The 25,539-nt window shown below is 43.2% G+C and overlaps 1 protein-coding gene across 1 annotated transcript in view; it reads right to left on the bottom strand.

Annotated features, from left to right (window-relative positions):
- Window positions 1–25,539, bottom strand: part of MAMLD1 (mastermind like domain containing 1) — an 82,136-nt gene that overhangs the window by 11,565 nt on the left and 45,032 nt on the right. The window contains exon 2 of the mRNA XM_030497073.1: window positions 20,870–22,576. Within this exon, the coding sequence (XP_030352933.1) occupies window positions 20,870–22,576 (1,707 nt within the window). The remainder of the gene's footprint in view (window positions 1–20,869; window positions 22,577–25,539) is intronic.

The following is a 25,539-nucleotide window of genomic DNA, read 5'->3' as shown; positions in this document are numbered from 1 at the left end:
TTCTCATGTAAGTGCCCAAACAAGCACACCCTGGCATGAAGTATCGCATCACTTTTTCAGCATTAAACCTTTCACAAGCTTACTCTTTCCTAACAGATGAACCTATTCAAACACCTAAAATGGTTGTATCAGGCTGTCTGCCCAATCAAGTGCCAAAAATCACCACCATGACTTACACAACAAAATGCAGTGATAAATAACATGCTAAAACAATGGATGCAAAGTAGGCTGTGACTAGGTAGTCCTTGTGAACAAATTTTTAAAACCAAGATGTTGAAAAAGAAAAATACATTAAGGTGACCTTGAGTATGGGGAACAAGGTGCAATTCCATTATTTTTTTAAATGGAAATGATTATTAAAACACCTGAAGCTGAACTGCTGTAACCAAGTCAACTCAATCTCCCCTTAAAAATTCCTTTTCTCCCCTTCCATTCAGATTGTATTTACAAACTGTAGATGTCTCATTTTTTTCTTGTGTCATTTCATTATTACAGAGTTGAGATCACTAGCCATCTGCAGCTTCATTTCATCAAGCTCTGATTTGTCCTTGGAGCAAGGTCATACGGGACAAGAACATAAAATGCTGCTTTCCTCAACTGACAGTTCTTTATGCCTTCCTGTAAATACTCCCCACTAATTTTAAATAATTTTACCACTTCATACTCCCCCTCATACAAGCTGAAAATGCTGATATACACGCATATTAATAAGGATCTTGTCATTTAACCACTGCATGACATATTAGAAGCAATTAATGGTGTTTATTTGCTGATAACATAGGCATTTCAAACTCCAGCTCAAGAATCCTTGGTAGCTTCATGTGACTTGCAGGATATTAGCTATGGGTCAGAAGTTGGGACCCCCCCATTCAGCATTAGCATATGCTTGGAGCGACTCTGCTTTCCATCAAGCAGAAAAAAAAATGCAGTCAGCACACAAAAATTACCAGCTGCTATATACCCTATGGTGGGTAAGTGATAATAAAACATCACTAGATGTATGTGGGTTCATTCACAGAAATCAGTAGACCACTAAGAAAAGATTTTCAGGCGCATGACACAATGTTCCAAGCTAAAAACAAAGAAAACGAACACAGAATTTCTACTCAGATCAGATTTGACTTGCCATAAATTCTGGAGCATCTTCCCTTAAGCAGAGACTGCTGCTCTGGATTACGGCCAAACCAAACCAACCAAGGGGAAAAAAAAAAAAATAGCAGGGTAAATGAATTTGAGAGTCTTCATTAGCACACCCATAAAGGAACAGCGAGTAAGTGAGTGATTGAGAGTAATCAGCTCTAGCTCTGGGGGTCAGTCTCCCCTCCAGTCTCTGGCTGCGGATGCTGGCAACAGCAGACTGAAGGTCCCGCCTCTAATCTCCAACACAAGGTGCCTCTCTTTTGGCACCTGGAAAATTCACTACTGGGCTGATATAGTGGATTCTGCGATACGCTCCGCTGTACACAGCCATCTGGCTCCCAAATAACCATGTGAGAGTTTTTACTTGGGTGCTTTTAATAGCCCCACTACTCCTAAACATGAAGACATGCACATCTTAGAGGTCTGTGGAGAGTTAGCTCATGAGACTGTGAGCATGCAATTTGTCAGAAGGAGATGCAGAAAATGGGATCATTAAAGGTGAACTCCCCAGCTACCTCTAAAGGAGATGATCTTGAACGGTGAGCTTGTTTCGTGACTGAGTCACAGGATAAAAGCCAGCCACATGGACTTGGGCTCACATGAGCAGGTTCAGTCCCCAGTTCCATCATACATAGTTTCTTCACATGACTATGGACAAGGGGCTTCATTTCTCTGTATCAGTTTCCCCCCAGAAGGAATTAAAGTTATTCCCTGAATAGGAGGATGAGGGTCAGTTCCTGGGGCAGTGTGAGGGGTTACATCTTCAGCCTCCTGAAACAGTGCCTCTCCCATGCCCTCAGGTTATGACCCAAAGATCTGCAGCAGAACTGCACTCCATGCTGCTCAGCCTTGGGAGGTGGAAGGGCTTTTTCTGCTTCTCACAACACACAAGACTTTGTCATGTCCTCTTCTCTGCATCTCTCCTCCAGGTCCGGCCACAGCTGGTTGCATCTCAGAACAGCACTAAGCTACACCAAGTTGTAATGGTCCCCTAAGGCCTCTATCTAACCTGGCTGCACAGACCAGCGGAGCGCAGCATGTCCTGGAAACACGTCCTGTGATCCCATGACTTGCCCCTTAAGTGCCAGCAAAAGAAGCTGCTGCAACAACTACAGACATTGCCACACCTGGAGAATCCAAAAATAAGAGGCTGGCTGAGGTAGTTACAGGTGAGAATCCTAGGACTTTCCCGCAAGTCCTGCTTGATACTTTATTGTGACAGCTTTTACTGTGGTGAGAACAGTCCTGCTTTACTCAACATCCTCTCCCGCATCCCTGGCTTCTTCCCCCTCCCATCCCTATTATACGTCCTTCTCTGTCATTTACACAGCAGGAGATACTTTTGATTAAAAAATTATCCATGATGATAAAAACATCCGGGTGCCTCTAAATACCATCTTCTTAAGTCAGCCAAAATTTCCCTGAAATTCTGTGGGATTTTGGTGTCTTTGTCCCTTAAGAGAATAGGATTCTAGGAAACATGTGCCTTTGAACATTTGGCCAGTGACACGTTTGCTGTAAGGGAATAGGTAAGCATGTTAAAGAAGCAGGAGGCTGGAGCTAGTCCACGTTCCCTGCAAGGCAGAGATGTTGCAGAGCACCCACAAGTGTTTCTTCTGTGGAGACACCGCATGTCAACAGTTAACTTCCCTTTGTTCCCATCCAAATGATTAAGGTTAGAAGCTTGCCTGGTGACATCACCAGAGTTTAAACATGCTGGATATGGTCCAGGGAGCCAAAGTTATTGCTGACCCCATGGTTACTGATCTGCTCCGCAAGTAGCTGATGTCTGCTCTCACTTTATGAATTATTTAATGGGTTAAAGATTGGTCAGATCTTCTTTATGCAATGTACAGCTATACAGTGGGCAGGAGGACATAAACATGCATTAACAAGGTTAAAGTCATATACTGTAACTACACTGTTTTCAGCTTGCAGCTTTATTGACTTAATCATGCCAGCACCGCAGCCAACAAATCATTAAATCCATTCCATTCTTTTGCTGGTTACCAACCACAAAAACAGAGGCAGGCAAACACACAGCAAATCTCAGAGGGGGTGGGGAGTGGCGGCGGGGTGCGGGGCAGAGGGAGAACAGTGGGATCACTATGGAGTGCTGGCTGGCCTGTCACTGCCAGCACAAAGACGCCAAATCTGTCTTTACGGACTAAGTGGTTTCATGGTTTAAAGTGACACACTCATTTGTTCCTGTTTTGCAATGATTATAGAAAAGAAGAAGGGGAGGGGGAGCACGAATGTAAAGCAAACTGAGCTGCTTCATGCCGTAACAACGTGCGTGTGCGCATCCTCCCAGAGCCACGGATCTCGTCCGTAAATACACCCCAGGGCCAGGCAGAGGGGATGGGGCACTCGCTGCGCCCCAGGGGGCTCAGGCTCCGCACCACGCTCCCTCCTAATCTGCACTGAAATGCAGGCATAATTAAGAGTTCAGGGTAAAAGAAAAAAGACATGGGAGCATCAAATCAGGCCGCCTATTGCACGCCAGGAGCAACCCTGCTTTCAGACTGAAGTAACAACTTCACTTTCAGACAAGTGCTTTAATTTCTGACCTGTAACTTTCCATATCCATGTCCGGACCCCCCCGAAGCTCCCTGATTGTCAGCAATGCAGAGAATGCAGGTGCCCACAGCAGATTGCCAAGATAATGTTTCTAGGTGGTTACTTTAAGACATCCAGGTTTGAAAACGGAGCTGTCAGCTTATCAGTTTTGTACCTGTAAGATCGTAGTTGTCACCACTTTTGTCCCCATTAATTTCTTGATGGAAATCATCTTCTCTATCACCATAAAATACAAGTGGCTTGGCTTTGCGCAAGGGAGCATCATGTCAGGACACGGCTCCTCTGTGTTACGAACAAGCTATGGAGGAAGAATTCAGCATGAACTCTTGGAAACCTTCAAATATCAGGGTGTTATGCTTCTTTTATTGATGATGACTATCATCAATAAAAGATGATATATAATCAACTGCCTATTTGCAAGCTTTCCTCCACTGAGAGAACATCAAATAAGCTCCCCCTTTCTGGGGAAGACTCAGGAGAGATTCCTGGCTCACTTCTAGTACAAAAAGAAGGAGCCAAGCAGCTCCCTTTTCTTCACCTCCTCAGTATAAGCTATTTAGAGCTCCCTGGATAAGAATAATCTGGATTTTGCCACCTTACCAGTGCAGTGGCTTAGCAGATACATTTGTGCCTTGTCCTGAGATTCACCACTATAGACCTGTTGGAACACCATCATTATTTGGTTTTACAGTTGTTTTCTCTAGACCAAAACAAGCCTTCTTACAGGTTAAGTGCAAACCTTGCCTCCTTTTGTTTACTAGTCACCAGATTCCTATCACCCAGAGATGTCTCCTGGCTCCATACATTGCAAATAAACATATGATTACTCCATGCAGGAGTCGGCCAGAATTCCTCTTGGAAGCAGCTGCCAGAGAACAGCCTGTCCCCCAGCCACGCACCCACAGTACCAAGGCAGCAGAACACCATCAAACATACTTCTTTCCAGCCACCACAATGCAAAAACAGCCAGAAACAAAAATGCTTTCTGAGAGTCAGAAAGTCAAAAATTCAGCTATTGAACGAACCTAAATGACACTCAACTTCAGACTTCTGTGTATCAGATCAGCATAGCTGCTGCTGCTTCCAAAGATGGAGAATAAAGGTACCTCCAGCCCACAAGGACCAAGCTCAAGTGTGTTGTCCAGGCTTCCCTCACATATCTCAGAGGTGCACATTAGCGTGAGGTGGAATTACCTGCTAAACATCTTTTCCTCCACTGGCCGCAGGAGGAGCCTAAATGATGAGAGCAGGAAGATGACCCAGTCCCAGAGGAAGATTGACAGCAGAGAGCACTAAACCCACATCTCAAGTCCCAAACCAGCACTTTACCACTCAACTATTTTGCCTTTTGTCCAGGCCTCAGAAGCCCTGGCTCCACAGGAGGTGCTCGGAGGAGCTCCCTTCACCCTGCTAACACTACCTCCTGCCCCCGAATCGCAGCTCCACAGGCTCCCGCCAGCATGCACCTGCCTTTCCATTGGTGTGTGCCCAAAGGCAAAGTGGAGGCTTGTGTGATGGATTCGTTAGCCTGGAGAGCATCTTATCACTGCCCTGTGCTTATCAAGAGAACATGGAAATGCGGAGGAGGTTCCACCACCACGGTCATTAGCAAACAAGCTGCTTCAAAGGGAAGTGACAGTTGTGGTGATGTTTTAGGACCGGCACACCCAGCCAGGAGTAACACACCAGCTGGGCTATTTATAATCCCTGATTCTAGAGTCTTAAAATAGCACTGCTCTTATTTTTAAATTTTTAGGCACGCTTGTATATTTAAACAACTCCATTTGCAGGCTCCACATCAAACACATCACAGTCTCTTGGAAATGGGAGACAGCACTCCATGCCTCCCCGCTGCAAGGAGAGGTGAACTTTCCTCTCCCCATGACCCCTATCTCCTTGGCCAATGTGATTAGAGTTCCCAGGCCTATTTCCACATATTTTTACATGTAGACTGGTGCTTCCAAATGCATAATGCAAGGGTCATGCAGCACCTGCCTGCAAACATCCCAACACAGCAGAGCTCAGACTGCAGTACATGGCCACATGTGTGCTGCTCTTACCAACAGACACCACAAGGTCTCTTGAAGGAGTTAATGGGTCCTACAATAAAGCAATCCTGATTGATTGTGTTTTTCTTCAAAAACAAAGGTCAATATACAGAAGCAGTCAAACAAACCATGGCTGCATGTCCAAAAGGAGAGCTCTCTACAGCCTCAGCACAGGCACAGCTATTCGTTCTCTGCTCCCCAGTGCCACAGTGTACCTTGGTTGGCACTTCTTAATGACTGGAGCATTCATGTGCTTTTTGTAAAACAATTCTAAAATATTCAGGACAGGAGAAAAAATTCCTTGCACAGTCAAGGTTCTGGCAGATTGCATAGGTGTCAAATGGTAAATTGTTAGGTGTTTTGTTTTAATTGCAGAGTTATTTATACCCTGGAACTTGTTATTAACATAGGAAAAAAACCAGAACTTATTCTTACCCATAATTAAAGGGACTATAATGAGACTGCAAAAGCATGGATGGTCCCACCAGACCACCCCTTCATTCAAAAGGACTTACATGGGCAGGAACATTAGAGGCCCCATCTTAAGATACTTCAGCCAAGAGCTTCAGAGGGGTCAGGCCCAACACGTGACCCCCCATTTCTGTGCTGAGCCGCACACCCCAGCAGCCCTCCTCTTGTCTCTCACCGCAGCAGGGATGCTTTTGGGAGAGGGTACTGCAGGAGAGCAATCCCGCCCTTCTCTATCAGCAAATCCTTTCTGACCAAGGGACACATGGATAGGACACATCCTGGATTTGGCCTGGAGTTGCATAACCATTCTTGTTAAAATTCAGGATTAACAGGTTATATTTTCATTTGTGAGATTGTTATCTGCCCTGAGAAAGGTTTCTGATTTCACCAGCACTAATCAGGACGCCACAATGGATTTCCGGTCTTGGCAATGAGGCTCGAGAGCCTTTGTACCTTGTGGAGCCGGTTTTAATTCAAATCTAACTGGCAGAGCTATTGTAGGCTGCATGTTGAACAGATTAGGAAAAAAAAGTCACTTAGATGCTACTGTACCTTATTTCTAAATCCATTTCTTACAGACACAAATCCCTCTGACCACCAAGGCACCTGGTACCTGTGGCACCTTTCCAGGAATGACACCCTCCGTCTCTCCAGTGGCCCTGAGCCAAGATCCCCATTACAGTTCTGTGCCTTAAAAATCTGCACTAGTTCCCTGTTATGCTGTTAAAGATATCATAAAACACAAGCAGCAAATATGTCCCATATCAACAGAGCAGCATGCCATGACAGCCCGTGCTCCTGAACAACGCCGGGCTGCATGCCTTGCCTTGCGCTGTTGGCTCACCAGGCATTCCATGTTTAATGCTCTCACCCAGACACAACACCCTGGCAGAGGAGCTGCAGTTGGCCCAGGAGAACAACCAAGTACGAAACTACTGATGCCATAATTATAACTGGGAGGCCAAACAGACTCCCAAGAGGGACTATCTTTGTGGACAGAGAGGGGAAAGGCTCACTGACGACTGGCTTTACCAGATGAGTAAATTAGACCTGGGTTATAGCCTTCTTGTTCTCCCCCTGCCTCCGCCCCCAAGGACTGTGTGAGTCAGTGGAACTGGAGGGAAAATGTACACTAAATTCTACAAGTGCAGGAATTAAAGAGACATCTACAAAGCTCGCCTCTGGCGCTTGTAACCAGCCGCAAAATTGGGTTAGCTTGACATTGCTGCTGGAGGTGAACAGACCCAGGAAGGCTGGCTAAGCCGTAGCCGAGCAAAGCCCCTCTCTGCAAAGCAGGTGAGCTGAAGGCTGATAGAATCTTCATTGCTAGGGCACGGAAACACATTTTTAGATTTTTAAATCCGGGAGTGGAGTCAGAGCAATTAAGAAAACAAACAGTTTCCTGAACAAACATGAGGTTCAGACAGTTTGGGATAATGAGATACATGCAAATCTGCGAGTCTGGCCTGAGCCAGTTTTTAAAGGGCTGGAGAACCCTGCAAGTTCTCCGAGGTTCATAAAAGCTTTTCCTTTAATAGTCAGGTCAAGAACATTTCAGTGTCGAGGCTCTTTTACCAGCGAGGGCACTGGCAAATCAACCCCAGCTGACATTCACGCTGCCAGGCAGCAGCCCGGGAGATCTCCGTAAACGGCATCACAGCTCCGGAGAGGAAATCTCGAATGTCTCGTAAATCCTGCTGCAGGGAGTGCCACATCACAGGGGGCTCGTTGGGTTTGTCCACTCCAACAGGATGCCAGCAATGACACCCAGCTGCCTCTGTGATGCCACCCAAGACATCTGCCCATCACTGCCCCGTCCCAGCCTGCCCGTTGCCACAAGCAGCATTCACAGACCAGTGTACAAACTAACCCAGGACAAAAGCAACAAATCACTAGGTTACCCCAGTGTCTTTTTTTTCTTTCTGCCCTTAATACTCTCTCTTCCTATTTGCTGCTGGACTTGAGGGGAGGATATCAAGGCTGATAAAATGAGTCCAGAAACCTTTGACATGTCTCTGCAAGCTGGGGAGGTTTCCTTGGGGCGAGAGCCGTGGCTGCACTGGGGTCAGCTGGGAGGAGGGAGAGGAGGGCCAGGGAAGGAGAAGGGGAAAAAATGAACAGCTGCAAAGCAATTAAGCCTGCCTCTGCCTTACTGTCCAAAGCAGGAGGCAATCTAATTCAGCCTGGTGCCTCTCTTCCTTCAGCCGTCTGGTGCCTGCCTGGGATTCAGGAAAGGGGCTGTCTGCCTGCCCACTTTGTCTGCCGAGCCAAAGGGGCCCTTCCCAGCCACAATTTCCAAAGGAAAGAGATCTTGGCTGGCGGTGTCTCTTCTTTTCTGAGAAAAACATGCGCTGAATGTAGTGGCAGCAGCTTTATAACCCTCTCCTGCCCTTCCTCAGCAAACAACCAAAGGAGCTGGAGCAAGAAAATGACCCTGCTGGCTCCTCCACTCAGCACTTGTCTCCCAGCACAATGAATCAATTAGCGTCCAATCATTATGGTGGTAACTGTATCTTTCACAAGCAAGATTTTATATAGAGATAGAATAGGATGTTTTCTGCTCATTTCCTTCCTGTCATTCTAATCACGAGCTACTGTTAAAAATACAATGCATTTAAAGTCCGTAATATTCTCAAGCATGTGCTCCAGTTTCCCAGCTGAATAGCTGGACTTCTGTTTTCTGCACCATAAAGGTGCAGCGACAAAGAGGGGGCCCATAGTGGAACTGGGTTAGAAACTCACACGGGGCATATACAGAAGGTCATCTAATTTTCATGTTCCTAATAGCAGGGATTACTTTAATTCCTTATTCTCGCCAACTGTTTCAGTTTATAATCCATGGTGCAGGACTCCTTCCAGCATGTCTAAGGACATACTTGTTCTGCTGTTTCTTCAGAAACTGGCAGAAACGTTTTATTTGGAAAATGTTAGTGTAGCAGTAAAAAGCCTTTTAGTACTCAGTTAGAAGGAGAAAATAGGCTCTGTGAGGAGAACAGAGTACAATTCAACTTTACTTTCAGTTAAGTTTCACAGTAGTATAGACAGCCAGTAGGTACCTTCCCTCTAACTTCATTAAGACAGAAATAGGAAAAAATGTGTATTTTAAATGCAGCTAGACAGCATTTCATCTTATGAAAAGCCTCAATACTGTTATCATAAGTAGAATAAAAAAGAAATCAGAGAGAGCAAGATTTTAGCTCACTATACTGGCAAATGCTTTATAAAGTATGAAAACTTACAGAGGAAACATTTGTAAGCTAAAGCACAGTAGTTTTATATAGTGCCAACCTAGAATGGAGCTGTACACCTAAGTCAGGAGTTCATTTCTAATCTTATTCCACATAGGATCCCTGATGAAGGTCACAGTTCTTTTTAGAATTAAAATTTATAGACATATAGATATATGTCACCTATGCAAGAAAAGGCTCAGGCTCTGGACTGGGCACAAAGTGGGTTTGTCTGTTTCCCCCTCACTGACAATATTTTTTCTTAATAAAAACAGTTCTTACTAAATGGTCTTTTTTTTGTTTGGGTTTTGTTTTTTTTTTTGTTTTTTTTTAAGTAAAATACAACATAAATAAATGTTGGGGATTTTAGACAAAGTCCCAAACTATGGGAAAACACCAATATGTCTAGCAAAACCTTTTTCAATTAAAGATTTACTCCTATTTCAGGACGACCACACAGCCTATGGTGATATTACTAGCATTTCTCTCTTCCTGCTGACCTTAAGCACTCTTAAGCCATTAAACACATAATATTTTCTGATAATAGAATGCCATTCACATTTCACTAACAATATTTCACTTCAATGAGATATGAACTTGCACATCAAATGAGTCTACCTCAGTTTGAGAAATATTAGCACACTTTGGGGAACTGCAGAATCATAAATACTGACATCAAGAGCCCGACACTATTCCTGGAGAACTTGTAAGTCCTGGTTGCAGCAATAGGAATTTGAGATGTGTAAGGATTGCAAAATCAGATGTTAATCTGCAGCGAACAACACAGGTATGGGCAGTCTGCATTTTTGCCTTAAGCAAACAAGAACCAACAAGACAATTAATGAGAGAAAGCAGCACCAGTTCTAACTGCACGTATAAATAGGCATTAAAAACAACTGTATTCCTTAAGTGAGTCATTACACCATGAAGAAAACTTTTACAAGAAACTTTGTTGTTTACAAATTTCCCATTTACTTTTTGTTTTTAATTCTTTCCCTCCCACTCAACACATGCAGCCAACCTTGGGAAAGAGCTTAAATGAAGAACCACAGAATCATCAGTATTTACTCTGGCACCTTCAGTTAACCAGTTCTCTACTTTTTCTGCATCGACTAACTAATGCAATCTAAACACAGACCTCCTTATCAAACTGAGACAAGATTACTCAGCTTTCTCCTGGCACAGAAAGACTCGGCTTTTTAGATCCTGGAGGCTGCTCCCTGGTGCAAGCTCGGTCCGGGTGGTGGGAATGGCTGCGCTGCCTTTGGCACTTCCCGGTATGGCACGAGGCACAGCACTATCACCAAGCCAAGGATGAAAAATACGGCAGGAATAGCTTAATTCCAGCTCTAAATGAGCTCAGCAGGGAATCTAAACAGTCAAGTCAATTGCCAGAATCTGCACTTTTCAACCTCGTTCTGCTCCTTTGGTCAGACTGAATTTTGAGCTACGGCGATTAATGGACTAATAGAGGAAGTCACAGGGTATCTCTTGGGAGAAGAGGAAAAGGAGAAAAAAGTACCTCATCCTTGTTATGCATCTATTCTGCTAAATGCCACATTTCTACTTAGAAAACTAAAACGCTGATGTGGAAAGTGTGCTGACGGAGCTGGAAAGGAGGAGAAAAAGGGGGCTGTATGAAACAAAAGTTAATGCTCATATGATCATTCATTCATTGCTTAAACATACCCTTCGGAGCAATGGTAAAAGAAAACAACTATCCAAATCAAGTGCCATGTAAACTACCCTTCGATCCAGTACAGTAACAGTTTATACTTAATAATGCCTGAGAGTAAATGAACTATTAAAGACATTTGTTATGCAAAGAGAAGCTTCCAAAAGCCCCGAGTATTTAAGTACTGAAAGAAATGGGTTTGTTTATGACAGGCATACATACTACTACTATCCCAGGATAGCATGTCCTCATCTTTCTGGAAAGGGAAGAAACACAATCACAAAAGTCTTTGTTAAGACCTCTTTCTTTCTTCATTTGCTTTTGTTATTGCCATGCCTGAGAGGAGGGGGCAGCTTTTCCTCCTGCAAGGGGCAAATGTTGCTTTCATAATTCATGACTATAAAAAACAAATGCCAGAGGACTGCAAATAATCACTGGGCTGATTAAAATACAACTTATTCAGAGTTTGGCACATTTACAAAACGCTGGTACTAATTCCCAGGAAAAACAAAACCAAAAACAAACCAAAAAAGCCAAAAATAATCCAAATGTAAACTGGAGCTGATATAGGAACAAGTGCATCAAAGCTTCCAACTCACTCTTTTTTTTTTTTGTTGCACTAATATGCCATTGCCAATGATAACTGTGCCATTTGCTGCATCCTTCTCCTCCACCTTTGGTTTTTCTTGAGCATACAGAGACTATACACATACATGATTCACTCTGCCTCAGAAATAATCCTGTCATTGTCCTAGGATGACCTCCCGCTGCACAAATTTAGGTGCATGTGTTTGACTATTTACAAGATCAAGCTGTTACTGTAATGTCTTAGACTGGGATACCATACTATTTTGTCTGCATTACAGGGCTTACCCTGTTTGTGGGTCTCTCATCAATTCTGTAATGGGGAAAAATAGCTTGGCACAGCTTGTCCATAACCTGCATTCACATCTGCATCTGTCTGACACCGACCTAAGGTATCACATTTTCATTACTTCAATAAGAAATGTTAAATAATTTTGCTGGTTATATAGAGAATATTATTTATGCTAAAGTAATGCATTTCCTATCTCCTCCTTTTAACATTCCCATATGAAAAAGGTTAAATTGTAATATAGCATTACTTTTTGTTAACAGGAGTGCTTTTTAAGAATTACATACTGATAATGGTAGTATTTGCCTTTCTATACGCTACAAAAAATTTAACTTTAAACCAGATATGTAATAAAGTGATTAGCCTTCAAAGCCCTAAGAAGAGATGCTACATTCTGATTGTGGATTTCTATCGATTATTAGTGCTGGCTGTTTGAAATAGTCCAAAGTGCTCAAGAAAGAAATATTACACAGCCAGCATGGTAGACTGATACGCTTCCTAAATGCACAGTTTTTGAAAACAGGTCATGATAGTGTTTGGCTTTCAAACCTTAATGTTAACAGCTTTGATGGGACTGCTTCTAATTTGTATTTAAGACCCATTACCTCTTCCTCTAAGCAATCTTTGTGAAACATCATTTGTTCTAGGGGGATATTTGCCATCCAACACAGCTCTGTAATGGCCGTTAATTCACACCATTTTGCTTGCTCCTGTATTAATCAGCAAACTGTGAATCATCCCAGTGTTTCCAGACTTGCAGATGTACGAGGGAACCACCAAGGCCAGTTCAGTTTCTCTCCCCATTCAGACATGGAGACAATATCAGTTCCTGTTTACAGCCACAGCTTTGTTTTCCCCCACCCACATGCTGAAATTTCTCCAAAATGCCCAAAGAGAAGAAAAAAAAAAAAAAAAAAAAAAAAAAAAATGGAGAGAGACTGAGTTCATTTTACCAGGAAAGTTATTTCTAGGTATTGCATCTGAAAGAAAACATGTTTGTACTTTTATTTGGTGAGCAGCCTTTACTGCAGCGAGGCAGAATGACAGAGAAGCAGAAGGACGTAGTAGGCTGCTCCAGCCACCCCACCCTGTGGAACTGCCGGCCGGCGCCAGGCACACGGGTTAACAGCATCTGAGGGACTCTCTTATTTGTCTGTTTGTTTTTTATTCTAATTGTTAAATTAGGCTTTGGTCCTGTAACTGTTTCTGCCTTGTGGAAATACAGATGTAATTTTAGACTGCTACAAGACAATACTAGGTAGACACCACCCCCAAATTCAAGGATACAAACAGTGCTTTCACAGTATCACTGCGAAAAGTATTAAAGGCAGTTATTAATGTAGCCATCAAATTTGAGGTAGTAAGAAGGGCATGGTTTTGGGGAAGCAGGCACATTTCTGAAAGCCAGTCTGCTTTTAGTTCAAAACAAGCTCCCCCAAAACTGCCACTTACTAGGAAAGATACAGGAAACACAGACAACAAAAAAACTTATCTTCCACAAATGTGGGGAAAAAGTGGAATTAAGATGTTCTGATATTAATGGAAATTTACAGCACAGATGAAACAAGTTGGGAGTACAATAGGGTCATAGAAACAATTTCCTCATTGCTATTCAGCAGGAGACTATGCCACGAAAGCACCTTTTTAATATAAGAATTACGGGTGCACTAACTTGTAAATGAGTATGCATATAGTGTGTTTTGCCCATCACTAACCATTATTCATGTTGTTAATTTTAAGAATGATACACAAGAAGGAAGTTACAGCATTCATTATGAAGTCAAACAGTACGAAGGTCACTGAGTCTTCCCCTAGATTCCTTGCTTGTTTATAGCTTCATTGCATCTAAGGGCACAGTTGAGGAAAAAATGTCCAAACCCTTTTGCTCAACTGCTTATTAATTTAAAGATTTTTGCATATAGATGGGTTTGGGGTTTTTTCGTGGTAAAAAAGAAACAGAATGGGTTACTTGGGAAAAAAGAAAGCAAGAAAATCTGCAGGTGGGGCCTGATTCAGCTTATGTTTAGCCCAGGAAAACTTGTGAATACTGCTACCAAGCTGCCTAGAAAACCTGAGAGAAACTGCCCACCCAGGCTGGCAGGATCAGAGTGGTTTTGGTACAAATGGCTGTCAGAATATGGTTTCACATCAAATGAATCACACACTTTTTAGCATGATATCACCACTGTAGAGAGAACAGGTTCTCCCACCCTGCACTGCAGAACAGAAGGAAACAACTGTCTGTTGCTTAAAACTCAAAACCACTAAATCCAAGAGGGCTTTTTCTGGGTTAATGTAGAACCTCTGTGCGATGCACGCTCTGCTCCACTCGCCCCATACAGAGCTGGGGGCTACAGCACTGCCACTCAGCTTGTGTCCCAGGCACCACGGAACCCATTAAAAGCACCCTGTCAGGCTGAAATACAATGCCTTAATAAAAGAGAAATTTAGGACAAGTCACATTTCCATCTACATGTTCACAGTACATGAGTACTACTTCCTCTTGTCTTCCTCCACCAAAACCCTGGACAATATCACATCAGCCCCCCCCCGCCTCCGCTTCATAGTCCTGCAGGTAACAAAGACTTTCTTCACCTCCCAGCACCCCTTTCTGGTGTTTATAGCACCTTCCACGTCTCTTTCTTCCTTTCCAAGCGGATTTTTTTGTCCAGCTTTAGATTCCCATAGAGTTGTCTGTGTCCCAAGTGTTAAATTGCTAGCAAAACATCTTCCATTTTATTAAACAGGTCATAATTAAGGGAAAGACCTGGCTGGACTGAGGAAAGTGCTGCAGGTTTGGTTTAGTGTCCACATTAATTTCAGATCCAAAGGAGGGTGATGGTGAGGATGAGGGAGGATGCTCCCCTCATGGTGTTCAGAAGGATCAGGTCTATTTACAAGCTTCTCCCCTGCAGATTGCTCCCTATAACGATGTGCTGTGTGGTGTCCAAAAGTGTTTTCAGCACAACAGATAGCTAAACTGGATGGAATGATGAGTGCATTAGGCAGAGCTGCTAGGGATATCAGTGCCTGTAAACATCTTTAAATACAAGCCAAAGAACGGGGAAGGTTAAGACATGGCTACAAGGACTCCACCACAGCAGAGAAATGCTTTGGAATATCTGTAATCTAACAGATGATGACAACACAGGCGATTTAAAAAACACTGCAAAAGAGCAGTAGGCTAAGAAGGTCAGATGCGACCTAAGATTTTATCTTGATTACTGCTCAGATTCTGAAAATGCTGTGTTGCTGTTGGCATGTTGAGGCCAAACACCCCATTTCTTTTCACAAGTTTATTCCTTACTTTCCAAAACTTATCTTGCTCTATCTATTCACAGGGGAGGGAGGAGAAGGGACAAGATACCAGTGTGATAGTAACAGTCAAGCTCCTTTCAGACTCTCTTGAACAAAGGGAGAATCTCCAGTCTTGAAAAAGATAACAACGCAGTTGCAAGTGCACAGATAGATATAAATTCAGAAATGACCATTCAAGAAGATGTTTTTACATCTGTGGAGAGGTCAAAGTCTAGGCTGAGCCTTATTGCTCTCTGTAATCCAGATTCATCGTGAGCTTCCTTTGTTCGCCTATTCAAAGGCACTTAATTAGCTGGAGGGCTTGCTGCTTTGCCTTCAAAAGCTCTCCACTCCCACAAAGGCTTTGCTTTGGTATTGTGCTACCATTGCCTTTTGAAACCAAATCTGTTTTAGTTCTCCACAGCATTAGTAAAAGGAAAAAAAAAAATAAAAAAAAAATCCACTAATATCTTAAAAACTTTTTCCAGAGAAAAAAGAGGAGAGGGAGAGGAGAAACGAAGATGAGGGAAAATACCAGCGGAATTTAATTCGAAGTGGCTTTAAAACTAAGTTTGACACTTAAAGAAAAAGGGGGGTGAGGTTGAAACTGCAGATGAAATCTGACACATGATACTGTAGTTGGTTTATGTGTTAGGAAGACTCTTGTGACATCATGGAAATCCCAAATAAACCATGATTTTTCCCTGTACTTACAAGAGGACTGTATGTACTCAGGTGCTGTGGGCTGTGTTCTCTGCTTCTCCAAACTCTTAATCAATCTGCATCATAGCTTATAAACATGAAGTGCTGCTGAATGAGAACAGTCATGGTGCACTGACTTTTCATGGGCAGCAATAACTTCACATAACATAGGACACCCAGGAATCAGCCCCTGGAATTAACTTCTCTGTTTATATTAATGTAAGATGTATTTTGTATTCCGTTATATTTATTTAACCTTTGACATCTAAGCTCTGGGTCAATTTGTTCTTTATAACAGTGCATTTCTTCTTCAGTTTTGTTTCTATATTTAGAGAACTCATGCTCAGAAACAAGTTTTTTCGTTTAATTCCCTCCCTCACCCCCACCCCCCACCCCCAGTATATTTAATCTTGCTCAGGAGTTTTGGTGTTTCTCTGCAACCTATAATTTACTCTGCCAACTCAGATACTATATTGCTGCTTTTACCACAGTTAAAGAAACATTGTCAAGTCCTTTTCAAAGGTTTTCTTAGTCTTCAGTATGTTCTTCACTATCTCATATGCTGTCCACAGGTAGTAAAATACAACTATTTTTACTGCAAATTATACTATTTTTCTCTCTGTCTCTTTTCCTATTAGTTTTCCTCTACCATCATTTTTGGCAATGGAGCTGAAACAAATATACCCTTCACTGACAATCCAGTACACAAGTATCTGGATGTCAGCAGGAATGCAGAGGGCTCTAAGAATAGCACATTCAGTTCCTACAGCGCAAGCGGAGCTCAGAAATGCACAGTGTGTCTCACTCAAACAATGGCTATTTATTAGCTACATCCCCCTAACAAAACAACCTTTTAAGTTGTGTTTCAGTTTCCAACATCTTACACACAGAGCAGTGGGCAGGGGGGACTGTCCCTCCTCCCTGAGACTCTCAGGTTTTAACTTGGACAAACTTGGGCTTGGAAAAGTAATAGCCACCCAAAGGGCTTCTTTTATTCCACTGACTTACACTGCAAAGATCACCGGTTTGTTTTCCTGCCCTCAGGGGAACCCTCCTTCCCGTTCACAAAGATCTCTGTCCTTATATTGGTGAGAGTAAAAGAAGAGCTCTTCTGGAAGCGGTGATGCGGTATCAGCATTGCTGAAGGCAGAATTGGGCCCAATGTATCTGACATGCCAGAATAGGAGATCTGCAAGTCCGAACTGTATTTAGTCAGGAAAATCAGGGAGATACCCAACTATTCAACCTGCCTGGGCAAATGCAGCTTTTCATTCCCCCAGAAACAGCCAATAAAGTCAAGTGGCTAAGCTTAAGCCTAGAAAACATTGTGTGATAGTTTTGGAGACTATCTGTGACTCTCTGGCATTTACTACTGTCCTTACATTGTGGATTTATGAGTCTAGACCTTTGAGTATAATTTCACTCAGCAAGCATCAGTCCTACATGAGTAAAATGAAAACCTGTACACATCCACAAGAGCAATGTTAGCACCACCAGGCTTTGCAGTATCACACAATGCAACCCGTCAGTGCCTCAATGAATATCTGTCAATGCTCAACAATAAAGACATAGTGCTTTGGATGGGGAAAGATTAGCCCTTATCAGATTTACCAGTTGTCCAGGCAATACAGGATTAGGGATGCACGCAGATTACGTTTAAGAGATGTATCATGAAGTACAGAAGTGGTAGAGCTGTGGGTAGTAACCCAGCTTTTGGAATGCAGAGTCTTTGCTTTAATATGCACTGAAACAACAGCAAAAAGCTCATTCCGGGGCCGTGTCCCAGCACTGCTCTCTTCCCCATGTTGCTCTGCCTGCTACAAGGATCAGATTTCATGGTTTATTGTTCTCCCTCCAACTGGCCACCATCCACATTCTTCTCCCGCACAAAGCTGCACCTCTTGCTCAAAAGAAGAAAGCACTATGCCTTCTTTTTATAAATTTTAGTCACATTTACAAACGCACACACAGAGCAAGGGGATGACTTCTAAACACTAAACAACATTCCAAGGAATGCTGCTGTTTTTCATTGAGTGAATTTCTGTGAATGAGGCTAAAAAAGGCAACTTTCCACCAGAAGGTCACTAATTTTTGAAGATGCTGAAGTTGTGTCCCCTGTCTTCTGAACCTTTAACACATTGCCTTTTAATGAAACAACTGCTCCATGCTTGAAAAGTCACATTCATCACGTGCCTTAGGAAGGAATTGGCCCGGAGATGCTGTGAAGCTCAAATTCAGCTCTGGGTACACTGCTGGAAATCAAAACCACAGTCATTGGAGCTACTTTGCTACAATGGAGTGAAATTGGTGCACAGCAGGTCAGGTCCAGAATTTCAGTATCAATGTCTCAATGAAAATAAGAAATCTATTGCAGACAAATAACATGCTAGAGACAAAGAAACGTAGCAAGTACCCCAGAACTTTAAGGTTTCCCACCTAGAGTATTTTTTTCTATGACATTTTTCTTTTAATTCAGCACTCGGGGTCCATTTTCTTCTACAAGATTTGCAGTAAAGTTATCAAAACCTAACGAAATGCTCCACTCCTCAACATCCACCATCTTTCTTCCACAGCTCAACAGACTGTACAACTGAAGCACTGTCATCTGGTGTGCAATTATTGTAATATAAGTGTTCCTTGTAAAATGAGGGAGGCACCATAAGCTTACCTAACTAGTCTGAAAATGTAAAATGCTCATCACCTGTAATCATTGCCTTAACTGTCCTTGATCTTTACTAAAAGGCATCGGATTATGACAACTCTCTCCAATGGTGAGAATCAGCTAAAACACAGCACAGGCAGAGCACTAGGAAAGTTGCTGGAAGAGGGGCTATTTTGGCCAATTAAAGAGACTCAGCGCAGGAATTTTTCTCCTTTTCTTCTGGCTAATCAGTGATGTAGGAGGATCAGAGGTGTAAGACAAAAATGCAAAATGCAAAGCAGGGAAAACTAGGGCACAGGAAACCTCAGGAATCCAACAGGGATGTGGCAATTCCACCCAGCAGCAGAGCCAGAAAAAAGAAATATGCTCAAAGGTTACGGACACGCAATCAAAAGCGCTCATGTTACTGCAGTTAACAACTTACTAGCCATCATCCAAGATGCACTAAAGGTATATAAAGGTATTCTTCACCCACGCTGCCTCCAGAGCAAACCATCTGATAGGCTGTAATTCATGAAGCTGCAGTAATTTACTCATTTCAATCTCACTGCCCATCCATACTCCTAGATCCCAAGCCAGCAAGACCCTCTACTTTGTGTTTAATTTGGGGCACACTGCACACAAACAGGGTCTTCACGTGCTTATAGCAACATAATTGCTTCAGGCCTTCGTTGAATTAGGGGCCTTATATTGATAACCCTTTAAAGTGAATTATCCATGCCATATTGTTACACGTTACGTATTTGGATAAGCAAATTGGCAAGTCACCAGTCCTGCCCAGCTGTCTGTTTTAAGCTGCTGAATTGAAGTACTGAGTACTAAGTGTGCACAACTTGGAAAAGAGTGACTTGATCCCGAAATGGCACAATGAGAATGCACCTCATTGATTTACTACAAAGAAGCTGGCCTTTAGTAACTATTCCCTTATTTCTCATTGCTACCATAAGACAAGGTTACACCAAGTCACCTACATTGAAGAAATCCACCTCTATTGAAGAAATCCACCCCTGTAAGAACCAGTCACTTAGCAGGGAACAAGAGCAAAACAATCCAGGCTCTGGAGCATATTCCCCAGCTAAGCTCCACACTCTCCAGCAAATCCTAGCAGAGCTTCAGAAATCAAGCTCTGTTTTGCTGGGTGAGAAGTGTTTCAATCCTTCATGAGGAGTTGGTGGAGTGCCTGTGTGCTCAACTAAGCAACTTGAAGGATTCTGCTTCCAAAGGTGGTTCAGCCTAACAAGGTACATGGCTTTGGTGGTGAGGTTCAACATTTCCTACTATTCTTGCTCGCAAGAAGATAGCTATTTATTCCTCACACCCAGGCTGCTCTCAGACCGAGCCCCCAATTCCTTCCTTGCCCTGAAGTCCCCATTCACGGTAAATCTCTGATGGGCGGTATAGGGGATGGTGCTTTGTGCCTCTCCTTGAGTCTCAGGCAGAAATTGATGGAGAGAAATCAGGGCTGTGTCTCACTGCTGCCAGCTGCATTTTTGCATTTACCAGCTCGGTTGGTATCACAGATCAACAGGGGGTTGGGAATGGCCCTCATCCAAAGCAGGGCATTGCTCCTGGCAAGTGCTAGCAACAGGTATTTCAAGTCTACCTCTGCTATTCAGGAGCTGTACTGTTTGACCTGCTGTACATGGAGTCATATTTTAATTTCACTTCTCACTCCACCTGATCTTTTCTAGCCTCAGAAGCATAACACATAGATCAATTTCTTGAAGGGCACTAACAAAAGATACTCCCACTAAAAGATGACGAGAACCATGTTACAGGAACATCTCTACAGCTTACAATATAAGCTAACTAAGAATACACACAGAACTTTGCTCCATGCTAGCTCTATGAAGAAAATTAACTCTATCCCAGCCAAAACCAGCACAACCACCTATACATATAAAAATAATTTATTTTAGTGGCATGAAATGTGTTTTGCCTAATAGCACAAAAGTTCTCCACTTGGCTAGAAGAGACAATGCAGAGTGGAATTACAGGACATTTCAACTGAAGAAATAAATAATGTTACTCTGATAACACCAGAACATTGTTATTGCCTTGTCCATGTATACACTGTGCACACCACAGAAGTTTAGCAACATCGCATTTGAAACACCAAGGAAAGTAAAAATAAGAAAGCTAATAACTCAGTATTTTCACACAAGCCCTGTAATACAGAAGAGATGTTCTCACCTGTCTGCTTTGAGATGGCAACGTGGCAGGCTGCATGTGCCTCTGAATCCGATGTGGCAGCATCAGCTGCCGAAACTGCTGTTGCAGAAACTGGCTGTTGTTAGTCTGCTGGGGCTGCTGTGTGGCTGGAGATGGCTGCTGCTGCTGCTGCTGCTGCTGGAGATAGTGAATGAGGGACTGCTGCCCTTGTCCTGCTGTCAGAGGTGGTATCTTTTGAGTACCTGACTCTGAGGCAAAGTGAGACAGTGGTTTGGTGTTATTGAAAGAAAACTGGTCTTGGCTAACAGGGCTCTCAGCCACCAGACCTGGCTGTAAGCTAGTGGATGGCTGTTGCATAATTATGTTCATATTTTTGGACTGGTTTGTAGTCATTGATTTAAAAAGCGAGCTCTGCATACTTGTGGGGTTGCTGGTGGGAGTGATGTTAGAGATTAATGTACCTTGAGGACTGAAGGGCTGCTGATGCAGAGCCGGGCTTGACAGCTTTTCTGGCCTGTACGGTGGAGAAGGTCCAGTATTTGTGGAGGCCATGCTGGCAACCAAGTTGTTCTGTGGACTTTTAATGTTGTTGGCTGGTAAGCTGGCTGCTGTCAGGGTGGGCAGCATGGAGCTCTGTGGGCTGAAGGGCTGCTGGTTCAGAGCCGGGCTGGAGAGCTTCTCAGACCCATAGGGAGGAGAGGGACCATTGGATGGGGTGCTGCTGGAAGTCATGCTTGAAAGCAGGGTGTTTTGAGGACTCTGAATGTTTCCTGGTAAATTATTAGCAGGCATACCAGACACCATTACGTTTTGAGGACTGAAAGGTTGATGGTGTGGGGATGATCCTGCCCTATAAGGTGGAGAGAGACCAGGAGGAGACATTGTTGGCCAGCTAGGAGGCTGTACTTGTTGCTTAGTAGTAGACACCTGCTTGCTAGCTGCCAGCTGCTTTAGCTGCTGAGCGTGCCAGTTGGAGCCAGGTATGTTGGGTAAGGGTACTGGAAGCATAGGTGGTGGCTGGTTCTTGCTCTGAGCTGCTGTAGAGATGGGTGATGCAACAGGTTTGTTTGAGGACGGAACTTGGAAGTTAGCTCCAGCAGATGATGGTCTCATCTGAGGAGATCCTCCACTGGTCGGATTGCAACCTGGCGAAAAATCTTTGTTAGCAACATGGTTCTCCAAGTGGGAGGTTTGTGGGGAGGACTTTGGAGTGGTACTTATGCTTGGTTGAGAATGACTTAGCCCAAGTGGCTCTTCAGTCTTGCTGCACAAAATCTTCTCCAGGTCCAGATCATTGGGAGAAGGATCAGGCATTTTTGTCAGCTCTTCCAATAGATCTTGCAGCTCTTGGTCCACAGACTGTAAGCTGTTTCCTTTCTCATCATAGTGGACAATGTTATTGTTTTGCCCTCCTATTGATCCCTTCTGATTTATTTCTGTGTTGGGCGGCACTGAAAATGGGGAACCAATGCCACCACCATTTATGTGATTGTTTTCAAGGAGCACTGGATGACCTGCAACTCCCAGGGAGGAAGCACTGTGACCAGTGGGGAACGAAGAAGTCTGCATTTCTGGACACGCCACATTCGGATTGGCACCTTGGCCCATGGCAAGGTTTACATCGTCAAGACAAAGTCTTTTACTGTCATTTGGGAAAATGACATCAGGCACGCCGCTGGAGGCAGGAGAGCTGTCATCTTCCAGTTTCCTTTTAATGGATCCCTGTAACTGTGAAAATAAAAAAGGAAGAAGAAAGGATCCATTATTGACCTTATTCTAACATGCTCTGAAGCTCCATACTGTAACACTGGGTTGGAGATAAAGAAAATTAAATCATACAATTAAAAAACCAATCATCTGAGACAAATTCAATCAGGATTTAAGTGGGTGCAACTTCACTGAAATCAAAAGAATTATAGTCAGACAAAGGCTAAATCTCACATATTGGCATTACAACAGATGTTAAAACTACACAGTACTGTCTGCCATGTGAACTGTAATAGAAGTTTTTTAAACAGTTCCTGGTTCCATTTCAATTAAGACATTATACTCCCTGCATAACAAACATGCCTACATTTTTATGATAACATTTTTTAGGTCTAAATGGCAGATCTGAATGAAACTCTGGACTGAATTTAGTGACCTTCTGCCAGTGACTCAGATTAAATTCAGACCTGGGACAACTAAATTGTTATACATTCCTTATAGGCAGGACATCTGAAATAACTGGCATACTTTCTAAACAAACCAAAACAAAACAAATTCTCAACTATCTATCTAAACAGACTTCCAAGCTTCCTAATCACAGATGTTTGGGATTTCAGAAACAGTAAATAACAGTAAATAACCTCTTAATTTTAGCTTATTCTTCTAAGTCTAAGGCAGTATGGGCTTTATTCTTTTGAAGGATTGCAAGTCATTCATAAAAATGGAAGTGTTTTCAAAATGTAATTATATAAGTATCTTGATCTACGGGAATTTGTAAGGTTGTAAATCCACCAATCTTAGGGAAAAAATCTGCCTTCAAACTGAGAACAATGCTTCTAATACTAATTCAGCATGATATGGCAATCTCTTCCAAATATAATCATCTGTGGTTTTCAATTTTAAGAAGCATGACCTGTATGTCATAGGATTAATCAGACATTAACATTGCTGCTTCAAGTTAACGGAAATAAGCACTATGTCCTTGTTTATCAATAGAAGGAGGTAGCATTTAGAAAAGTATCTAATCAGCAATGGGAAAACCATAGAAGGTCACTGTCCCTCTAAGGCAGCTCCCAGTAAGGCCTCTCCCAGCTTTGGCCTACAGTTGCAAGTGCTACCAGTCATCTAGTGCCATGAAAAAAGATCACATCTAATATCAGCTCATACCACCAGAAAAGTCCCACCACCTAAACCCAGTGTAACTAGGTCCACTCTAGGGCTTTGGTGGGTTATGACTAACTTCTAAATTTTACACTAATTATTGAGCACATCACAGTTCTGCCTGAGAATCACTACACAATGGCCAGCAACTTTGGTGCTCTTAGAGCACACATCACTGGGCCATCGCTGCAGGGTGTGTAGAGGCTGCAGGGCACAAGGTGGGCATACCTTGTGTGGCTCCTTCTGCAATGAAGGCCACTGTGCAAACAGCCAGTGTCCCCCTACTAAATTCAGCCTATTTTCAAGCAGTCCTGAACGTGCTTTGTTCTGACCTGGGAACATGGGAGAGCTGCCCAGTGGCTCACTCAGCTGGACTCACACGAGTGCTGTCTCATCACTTATTTCTGAATTGGTGGTCAGAGAGAAGGTTGCAGATTTGTGCCTACAATTGCTTAGGCTTCAGATGCACTTTAGGATTAGTACTGGTCACTGCCATGCTAGCATCCAGCTTACCCAGACATTTGGAGGAGAGTGAGAAGATACAAGCTAATTGTACATGACCATCACAGCAGATGGAAAAGCGGGCCTGCATACTGCAGAGAGCTGCTGATCAGCTTTTAAGGGGAGTTTACTTACCCTCTATCAACAGATGCAGCAGTTTTGCATGGCATTGTGGCAAAGACCCTTTAACATGGATATTTTCCCCTTACCCTCTAAGAGTTACCCCTCACTAGAGCAGTGAGTGCTGCTCCTCTGTGACCTCCAGTTGCATTGCTTTCACATGGGTTGCACTCAAAAACCACTGGCAAGTGAGAGCCAGTGATGGAGCGTTGCTTTCAGCTGCTGTTCAGAGGTTACCCCACAGCCCTCCTCGGTCACAGTGCTACATGTGGTCTGAATCGCTGGTCTGCGAGACACTGCCTTCACAGCGCAGCCAGAGACAGCTGAAGCATCAGAGATTTGATTATTCTTCTAGGCTGATGAGGCCAAAATTTGCTTAGCTTCAGGAAATGGAACAAGGCCTAAATCTTCTCCCAAGTGTTGGTCTACTGATGGATGAAATTGTTTTCCTTCATTTTCTGTGCTAAACCTAAGCCAGAGTTGCATGTTTCAACAAATGTTGCCCTGTGTAGGCTGAAACATGTTGGTAGAGCATAACTACACATATTTAAACCCAGACACGTATAGAGAATCTGTACAGGGGTTTCACACATCCAAAATAAACAGCATGTTCTCAAGTTGCACGCTGGGAACCTTCAGGCAGGAAGTGGTGGGGGATCTCCCACACTTGGCCAGCTGACATGCTGGCATGCATGTCCTTGCCAGTGCTGTTTCTGCCATAGGACATTCCTATGCGCTGAGTTACTGGGGAAAAATTTGGGCTTTCTAAATACTTTGAAAAATAGCTTTTTAACTGTTGCACTGGGGAATAAATGTGATGGGAAAACAAAACTCCATTTCCCCAAGACTATTACTAGATATAAACAGATAAAATAAGGCCATAGCTTTCAGATGGCACGGGCATTCCAAAACTGGGGCTTTAAATAGGTTTTTAAATAGGATGATGTTGCTCAGCCCACGCAAGAAGCCTGGCCATAAGAGAGGCAGTGAAATTAGCTGATGTGTCATGTTCTCTTGAAACACAAGACTTCTGTTTCCCAGGTGAATATTTGCACAAGGACTGTAAAATCTGGAACACTAATTTCCCCAGGTGCAGGCAGGTATAACTCCTCACAATTTAGTAGCATTGCTAGATTTGACTACAGCCCCAAATTTGAAAAAGAAACCTTAAAGCAACTAAAGAAATCATAGAATAATTTTGG

This window comes from Strigops habroptila, chromosome 9 (genome assembly GCF_004027225.2).
Source record: "Strigops habroptila isolate Jane chromosome 9, bStrHab1.2.pri, whole genome shotgun sequence".
In the NCBI taxonomy this organism is placed as follows: domain Eukaryota; kingdom Metazoa; phylum Chordata; class Aves; order Psittaciformes; family Psittacidae; genus Strigops; species Strigops habroptila.
This window is presented reverse-complemented; position numbering and strand designations above follow the sequence as displayed.